This window comes from Hemibagrus wyckioides, linkage group LG29 (assembly GCF_019097595.1).
Source record: "Hemibagrus wyckioides isolate EC202008001 linkage group LG29, SWU_Hwy_1.0, whole genome shotgun sequence".
In the NCBI taxonomy this organism is placed as follows: Eukaryota; Metazoa; Chordata; class Actinopteri; order Siluriformes; family Bagridae; genus Hemibagrus; species Hemibagrus wyckioides.
Genome location: NC_080738.1, coordinates 15,237,337 through 15,246,864, shown reverse-complemented (window position 1 = coordinate 15,246,864; position 9,528 = coordinate 15,237,337). Strand labels below are relative to the sequence as shown.

Here is a 9,528-nt window from a genome sequence, read left to right as displayed (position 1 = left end):
CCCCTTCCTGTTCCAACATGACTGTACACCAGTGCACAAAGCAAGGTCCATAAAGACATGGATGAGTGAGGTTGGTGTGGAGGAACTTGACTGGCCTGCACAGAGTCCTGACCTTAACCCCTTTGGGATGAATTAGAGTGGAGACTGTGAGCCAGACCTTCTTGTCCAACATCAGTGCCTGACCTCACAAATGCGCTTCTAGAGGAATGGTCAAAAATTCCCATAAACACACTCCTAAACCTTGTGAAAAACCTTCCCAGAAGAGTTGAAGCTGTTCTAGCTGCAAAGGGCGGGACAACTCCATATTACATGAATGTGCGTGTCTGAAAACTTTTGGTAATATAATATATTTTTAAAGCTAAATATAGAGGCAGATGTACACTTTGTAGGTGATGTATGATCCTCAGGTCCAGACTGCATCCACATCTCTAGTCGTCTTTTTCTCTTCATATTGAAATTAGGATTATTGTAGCGCTCCCTTCAAACTTATTAAAGCTCCTGAAGACTGAAAAGGTTTCTGCATTAACTGTTGCTGTGTAAAGTAATCATCAGGTGACGATGTTGAGATTCTAGCCAGAGCTTTTTCTCTCCTCTGATTAGAACATTATTAGTTTAAAAACATGATCCAAGTTAAATGGTCTTGGACTCTTGAAATATTAATTATTGTAATTATATGACAAATACATTACAATAAAGTCTTCAGCTCAGGAAATCACCCACATGATGAAGTAGTGCAACAATAACAGGACAAAAAAACAGCACACCAAAATGGGTTTATTGCCGTTTCAGGGCCAAGACAAACTTGTAAAATAAAGAAAGTGACGTTTGGTGGTCTGAGAAAACCCTTCACAGATGTTTTCTAATGTTCTTACAGAAGAACAACATATTAATACATTTTAAACAATTATAATATTCATATTCATAATATTCGTGTTCATTTATTCATCTTCTATAAGCATTTTATCCTCGCCTCAGACTCTCTGTGGACCTCTGACACACTGGTCTCGAGGCAGGAGAATCACACACACAAACACACACATGCATTCACACCTAGGGGAAATTTTTATGACATTTTAGGAAAAAATTTCTTAGAAATGTCAAAGTATATTACTGGTGGAAAAACCTCCATTTTCATCAAAATATCATCAAAAGTCTTAATTTTTGGCTTGTTTCTAGAATTCAGCCACAGCAACATCTGAAGGGTTTTTGCTAACAGCTACATACACTATATTGCCAAAAGTTTTGGGACACCCCTCTAAATCATTGAATTCAGGGGTTGGACTCGCTCCCTTAGTTCCAGTGAAAGGTACTCTTAATGCTTCAGACATTTTGGACAGTTTCATGCTGAAGCGTTAAGACCCTGAGTTCAATGATTTGGAGGGGTGTCCCAATACTTTTGGCACTACAGTGTACATGTTGATCTGTTTATTTCTTCGTGCCTATGTGTGTCTTTTACACCAGAGCAGTTTACTGTCAGATCCTGCCTTCAAGTCCTGTCAGAAATATCGTACTTATGATACATGGAGCACACTTGAACGAAAAAAGTAATGGCACCCTTCAGTATGAACATGATGGTGCTTATTATGAGTACTTGATCAAGTTCTCTTTCCTGACCACTGAACTCACAGGTACGAAGATCTGAAGAGAATTCGAAGGCAGCACTAGACCGAACATTTTCTGGTACATATTCACTCTTCTGAGGCCACGTTCTTTTACACTGCTACATTTCAGATATAATAAGAAGGTGTGAGCTGGATGTATGAAGCTGTGTGTGTGTGTGTGTGATTGTGGCATGTTTCTTTTTCATTTTTCTCCAGTGTCTGTATGATATTATTAGTATGGTATGTTACCTGATCCGTGTGTCCAGCCAGTGGATACTGTATAAAACATCTTTGTGTGAAATCAATAAAGATTTTTATACCTATATAAGTTCACTGCTGCAGTTCAGAGGCTTTTTCAGTAAGGCGACGAATGTGGACTTAAAAACTCCAGCGTCTGATTCTTCTCACTTCTTTCTCCCTAGACTCCTGTGGAGGTGTGATAATGCAGCCATCTTTCACACCTTTCTCTCCTTCACACCTTCTCTCTCCCTTTATCATTCTCCCTTTCTTCTCCTCATCTCCCAATCTGATCCCCTCTCTCTCTCTCTCTCTCTCTCTCTCTCTCTATGACCTCTTTCTTTCTCTCTCTCTCTCTCTCTCTTTATTGGCCTCTCTCTCTGGCCTCTTTCTCTCTCTCTCTCTCTCTCTCTGTCTTTTGATCTCTCACTATAACTTTCTTTCTTTTTTCTTTCGCCTGCATTCCCTCTTCATCTGTCAGTCATTCTTTATCCTTTCCCTCACTCACCTTAGTCTCTGTTCATTGCTTTCTTTGTGTTTATCTTTTTATCCTTTTTTATCTCTTATCTTTTTTTTCATTCTTGCCTTTTCACTCTCTCCCTCTTCATCTTATCTTGCTCACCCCCCTTCTCTCTCTCTCTCTCTCTCTCTCTCTCTCTGTTTTCCATACTAAGGTATGACTGCTTTTTGCCCTCATTTTGCACTTTTGCCTCTCCTCTACTTTCTTGCTCCTTCTCTTTCTAAAGCCACACACACACACCCCACCCCACCCCACCCCACACAAATAGCAAAACACTTCTTAAATAACAGAACAAAAGTTTTTTTTTCTTTTTCTTTCATCCGTCCCATAATGCTTTGCAGTGTGCCAGTCCCGAGTTCCACTGGGAGTCACATGGCTCTGACAGAATGAGGATGATGCCTTATGATTCCATGTGAGCGCCTGTGGGTCTGTGTGTGTGTGTGTGTGTGTGTTGCTCTCCAGAAAGAGAGAAAAGTGAAGGAGAGCAAGTGGGCAAAAAGAAGTCACACCTTTCTGAGGAGAGAGAGAGAGATAAGAAGAGAGAGACACTCGCAGGGGATCATAAGGCTCCAGTCTCATTGTTTCAAAGTCACACTTTCTGGTCATGTGACTCCCCATGGAACTCGGGACTGGCATACTGCAAAATATTATGGGATGGAGTAAAGGAGAAGAAAATCGAACCTGGAAATTTTATGATTGCGTCAGACTTGCATTTAAATGTTGTCAATATATGTACACTACAAATACTGTGTGTGTGTGTGTGTGCGTGTGTGTGTCTGTGTGTCTGTGTGTTTGCATACACATTGTTGCATGAGAATAAATGGCCTTTTTCCAAACCATCATAACATTACAACGCCACTAAAGAATGCCAGGGTTCAAGTTAAAGTAAAACTAGATTATATGTGCTTTTGTGTGTGTGTGTGTATGTGTGTGTGTGTGTGTGTGTGTGATCTCACTACTGAAGTATGATCTCTCTGACTATGATTTACCTCACTGGGAGTCTCTGAACACTTTTTTTCCAGAACAATATTCAGTATTATTTGTTGCACCTATCTGCTGTGTTATTACTATAAGAAAAAATACAGTACACTTGTATTAATTAACCAAAATAATAATAATAATAATAAAGCAATCATTTATCATCCTGTACAGATTATTGGGATTGTCTTACGAATCAAACTTATCATATATTGAGGTTAATCTCTCAAAGAGGTAAACTCTCTTGTATGAATACTAATTTTTCTATAGCTCAGGTGACATACACTATATTGCCAAAAGTATTGGGACATCTGCCTTTACATGCACATGAATATAATATGGAGTTGTCCTGCACTTTACAGCTATAACAGCTTCAACTCTTCTGGGAAGGCTTTCCACAAGGTTTAGGAGTGTGTTATGGGAATTTTTGACCTCCAGAAACGCATTTGTGAGGTCAGACACTGATGCTGGATGAGAAGGTCTGACTCACAGTTTCCGCTCTAATTCATCCCAAAGGTGTTGCGGTCAGGACTCTGTGATGTTCCTCCACACCAAACTCACACATCCATGTCTTTATGGACCTTGCTTTGGTCACTGGTATGCAGTCATGTTGGAACAGGAAGGGGTTATCCCCAAACTGTCCCCACAAAGAGCATGAAATTGTCCAAAATGTCTTGAAGCATTAATAGTTAGTTAATAGTTAGTTAAAAATAATTAGTTCCTTTCACTGGAACTAAGGGGCCAAGTCCAACCCCTGAAAAACAACACCTGAACTCAGTGATTTGGAAGGGTGTCCCAAAACTTTTGGCAATAAACGAAACATTTTTTTTTTTTTTTTTAATTTTCCATTTAGATGCCTCAGTGTGTTTTCTCCCCTTTCTTTAAAAATCCGTTCTCTATCGAGAAAGAGGAGAAAACTGTGTTAAAGCTGCAGAGCTCCATCTTGTGGTTAAGAATGGTAGTGAGTTGTTTATTTCTATACGGTTGTAAATTTTTTTCTCACCCAAATAAATCTCATCAATGTATTATAATTAACTGAAGATGATGATGATGATGATGATGATCATTATTATGACGATGATGACGATGATGATGCAGTATTTTGACCAAGAGGACACAGTAAGAATCAATCCCCATACCCCAAAATAAAGTAGAAACATCCGTACATTTATTTGAAACATAACAGTCAATGACAACAGAGACAGTTTCATATAAAATCTGCTCCGAAAAAGAAGACCGTCTTTCTCCATGCTTTCTTTATGCCTTCTTGAAAATCCTCTTAGCATCAACGCCTTCGTAGTTGTAGCACTGTGAAGGACAAGCAACAAGATATCAAATCAGATCAGAAACTTTTACAAATTCTCAGAAATTGCTTCTCATCAGCCAGCCATGCTAATCATGCTAGTAACAGTTTCACAACACAGACTTCCAGTAAAAGAGTCTTCATGGTCAATATATGGACATTTGAACTGACCCTTGCAGAGCCAAAATGGAGGATCTGCTACTCTTAATGTTTCTCTGGAACATTTCCTGTTATCATCAATGTTATTATTCATAATTATATACAAAAACAACTCAGTACTCAGTCATCCAGATGGCAGGATATTACCATCTTTTACTAGCTTCCTAGCAAGCAAATAGGACAGATTAGCATAAATAGCAATCTTTGAAATCTTTGTTAACTGTTTTTTTTAACCAGGATTTTTGTTAGCCCCAAATTAAGTAGATAACGATATTAATTAGTTTTAAATTCATTCATCTTAATTCAGTTTTTAGTTATGATGTTAGCTGGAGTTAAAATGCTAAGTAGCGGCTAAACGGCACATGCCAAGAGAATATCTATTTCTGAAGGAGTGTATAATGGACAGGATGCTGAGAAATGTTAATGAGTGTGGAAATTATGAAATGTCGCTCAAGTTGATGAAATGTAGTTAGCTACATTTATTGTTAGATGTTGTATGTGTTCAGAGAAACTATGACTGTGTGTGTGTGTGTCACCTGTACAAGTTCCCCACCAACCACTGACCGGGTGGTGGTCAGGATATTGCCGTTGTCCTTCCTGGTGAATGTGCCTTTCAGAGTCTCTCCCTCCATGACCCATGTGCCCTGAAGGACAACACACACACACACACACACACACACACACATATATATATATATACAGACTGTATGTATACACACACACACATGGTATATACACACTACACATTGCACAAAGTTACAGTATGTGTGTTATTTACAAACCACTTGCAGGATTTTGTTTTTTAATTGGAGTTCGATTATTTATTTCAGTTATTGAGGTCATCATCTCCTGCACTCAGGTCAATAATTGTTCATTACTGATTTTTGACTTTTGGTTCTCACAGTGAGCTCAGTGCCGTCGGCCATCGAGTACTCAAACTGCACCCCGAGCGTGAACTCGATATCTTTGGTCCTGAATGTGCTCGACTCCTTAATGCTGAATTTGTCTCCGGACTGCTCGATGGTAACCTTCAGGTTGTCGTGTTCAGCCAACTTTCTCTTCACCATGTTAATGCCTACACACACACACACACATTTTACACACTCTGCTGCACATTTTTGATTGCACATTCTTACATTTATAAGTCACAGAAAATGATACAAAATAGTGCTTATCAGTGCAAGGGGCGTGGTCTCGCTATAGTCATTCCTTTTGAAAGAGGCGTGGCATCGATTCTATTTGCCCTAATCAAGGAGGTGCGATCTCTGTGTCTGTCAGTCAAGGAGATATTTCCTCTCTGCTTTGACTGGAATTAAGGTGGCAAGGCCTCTGTGCCAGTCAGTCATAGTGAAGGAGGTGTGGCCTTGATATGTGTCAATCATAGTGAAGGAGGTTTGACTTCTGTGTCAGTTATAATGAAGGAGGCGTGGTCTCAGTGTCAGCCAGTCTCAGTGAAAGAGGCATGGTCTCACTGTCAGTCAGTCTCAATGAAAGAGGTGTGGTCTCAGTGTCTGTCAGTCATAGTGAAGGCGGTGTGGTCTCAGTGTCTGTCAGTCTCAGTGAAAGAGGCGCGGTCTCAGTGTCAGTCAGTCTTAGTGAAGGAGGCGTGGTCTCAGTGTAGGAGGCATGGTCTCAGTGTAGGAGGCATGGTCTCAGTGTCTGTCAGTCTCAGAGAAGAAGGCGTGGCATCAGTGTATATCAGTCTTAGTGAAGGAGGCGTGGCCTAGGTTTTTGTCAATATCAGTGAAGGAGGTGTGGTCTCAGTTTCTGTCAGTCTCAGAGAAGGCCTCCTACATCTCAGAGCTAATGAACCTTAAACATTTTGCACAACAATAAATCATGTTATATTAACCAGCTCTAGATTATATCATTTTAACTGTAGTTTTGTATAAACTTTAAATGTATTTCATCTATTAGATCTTCTCACACATCATAGCCCAATAGACCGAAACAACAGACATTTATAATCACATTAATGCCAAAATTCAGTCTAAACACCAATCTATATTCATGACTATTATTAATTCTAGTTCTTAATACATGATCGGTTATTAACTAATACTTCACTCACCCATCTGTTCCATAAACTTGTCATAGTTATCATTACGGTCGACTTTCCATGTGCCATTGAATGCCATGTTAGAAACAGAGAGAGAGAGACACGCACAGATCAGGAGAGAGAGCAGAGAGAGAGAGACCGAGCGGAGTAACGAAGGTGAATCTGTCACTCTGTCTCTGTGCTTTTATAGAGGAGCTTTATCTCTGTCCATTATCCAGCTGATGATGTGGTCACTTGAGGTCACAGGTCACAGTCAGGTTAATCATTATCGTAAAACCATAGAGATAATGACCTGCCTCTGGAATATATTATTGCCCTGCAATGGAAACAAAAGAAATTGTACCGAATATCAGATAACAGGATTGGCAGAAACAGCGAGACGCAGAGCTGCAGTGAGTGAAGTCATTTGTGATCCTCTCAGTTTTCAACACAAATACCTTCACTTATCATAGTAAAAAAATAATAATGATGATATTTAAAAAGCAAAAGAAAAATGCAAACATGTATTATTTTGTGGGTTCTGTCCCAAATCTCCATGAATATCATATCAAAACCTCCTTATCTGGATTGAAAATTAATTTGGACGTTAACGCAACCTTTGACTGGCTGCACCAACTTGACCTATGGTTTCGTAAAACTTGCAGACGTCACCTTCTCTATAATCTGATGCGCTAAACGTCTTTCTATAAGTCTAAGGTTCGCATGGGGAGGATCAAAGTTCCCTAGTGATCATTTGATTAGCTTCAGAATGAGGTGATGATGGAACGGAGTTTCCTGTGCATCGCATGATGAAGAGAGGTCGATATTTTGCAGAATCGTGTCTGCATTAACCTGCTGCACATAATACCTGACGACACTCTTAAATTATGTTTAATTAAATCTAAATAATTGCTTTACGATTAAATGTTTTGCACTAGTCTTTACCAGAGCTTTCTCTTTTATGCTGGGGTATAAATATGAGGTTGAACATATAAAATCTTTTCAGAGATCCAGTACTAAAGGGCTATGAAATACTGTTTACATTATTGTAAGTTAAATGCTATTTAATTCAGTCTTCCAAAGTGAACCGTGATCATCTGCACCAGACTGATAATAATCCTGGGTAATGGTAATGAAAGTGATTAAATCATTTATTAAATTCAATCACTTCAATGTAAAATGCACCAAAGAGAAGAATAAAGGAGAAGACTGAGGCATTTTAAATGTAAATAAAAAGACCATTTTAACTATTTTTCTTTCAAAAATCTCTAACACTATTATTTGGTTAAATACAATATTTAGATATGAATTTATTATTGTTATTTTTATTTAAGTTATATAATGACCCATCTGCACTGTGAAACCTGTAGAAACAAACATCAATATTCTGTCAAAGAAATCTACCTTTAGAAAGCTGCTAACAGAATAATGGACGATTACTGAGCAGACATTGTGCACTTTATCAGATATTCAATTAACCATCTGGCATCATCTCACATGGACTTTAAAAGAAAGAACAATGTTTACTCGTTATATCTCACTACATCTTTGTGAGCAGCAATAAAGCACGAGAAACACACACACACACACACACACACACACACTCACACACTCACACACACACTCTGTCACCGACAGGATTTGTCTGTCACTATGTCATCTGTCTGTCTGTCTGTCTGTCTATCTATCTATCTATCTATCTATCTATCTATCTATCTGTCTGTCTGTCTGTCTGTCTGTCTGTCTGTCTGTCTGTCTGTCTATCTATCTATCTATCTATCTATCTGTCTGTCTGTCTGTCTGTCTGTCTGTCTGTCTGTCTCGTCTATTTATCCATATTTCCACCAGTCTCTATATCTGTCTGTCTGTCTATCTGTCTGTCTGTCAATCTATCTGCCTGCCTGCTGGACTATCTATCTATCTATCTATCTATCTATCTATCTATCTATCTATCTATCTATCTATCTATCTATCTATCTATCTATCTATCTATCTATCTATCTATCTATCTATCTATCTATCTATCTATCTATCTTCAGTGCCTTGCAAAACTATTTATACCCCTTGAACTTTTCCACATTTTGTCACGTTACAACCACAAACATCAGTGTATTTGATTGGGATTTTGTGTGAGAGACCAACACAAAGTGGCACATAATTGTGAAGTGGAAGAAAAAAAAATGATAAATGGTTTTCCAATTTTTTATTTATTTATTTTTTTTTACAAATAAATATTGTAAAAAAAATTTGTAGCCCCCTAACTAATCAATTTCCTGCAGAAGTCACCTAATTAATAAATAGAGTCCACTTGTGTGTAATGAGCAGCATCATAAAGCCCAAGGTCAGAGAGGTCAGGGATAAAGTTGTGGAGTTGCTGTATCTAATTTCAGTTTAAGTCAATTTATCGTATACTTATCATAACATACACTCCATCACTTATCAATTTTACCATAACTTTCCTTATATGGTCAATGCTTCCTGTTCTTCCTACCCTACAGCCATCACCTATTACATGCCATCCCTGTCTATTTTTTAATTAAATGTATAAATGAATTTTTTCATTTTTCATTTAGCATTTATGACACACTTGAAGCATACTGTTAATGATCTCTTAACCTTACTCGGGTTCTTTGTCACGGTCCGCCGTCACACCTGTTATTTAGACGCTACTTGTGGCTTCATTCTAATATAC

The 9,528-nt window shown here is 38.4% G+C and overlaps 1 protein-coding gene across 1 annotated transcript; it reads right to left on the bottom strand.

The window, feature by feature from the left end:
- Positions 1–4,507: 4,507 nt before the first annotated feature.
- On the bottom strand, positions 4,508–6,999 carry LOC131349336 (fatty acid-binding protein, intestinal-like). Its single transcript, XM_058384937.1, has 4 exons — positions 6,870–6,999; positions 5,701–5,873; positions 5,335–5,442; positions 4,508–4,644 (listed from the first exon to the last, which is right to left on the bottom strand). The coding sequence occupies exons 1-4, from the start codon at positions 6,934–6,936 to the stop codon at positions 4,594–4,596; spliced, it is 399 nt and encodes a 132-aa protein (XP_058240920.1). The 5' UTR covers positions 6,937–6,999; the 3' UTR covers positions 4,508–4,593.
- Positions 7,000–9,528: the final 2,529 nt, after the last annotated feature.

What these genes read in the sequence shown, in the direction of transcription:
- LOC131349336 (XM_058384937.1), bottom strand. Translation starts at nt 6,936, where the DNA reads ATGGCATTCAATGGCACATGGAAAGTCGACCGTAATGATAACTATGAC. An exon ending in CAAGTTTATGGAACAGATGG is followed by an intron (nt 5,874 to 6,869) that starts GTGAGTGAAGTA and finishes GTGTGTGTGTAG; the next exon opens with GCATTAACATGGTGAAGAGA. An exon ending in TTGGTGGGGAACTTGTACAG is followed by an intron (nt 4,645 to 5,334) that starts GTGACACACACA and finishes TGTCCTTCACAG; the next exon opens with TGCTACAACTACGAAGGCGT.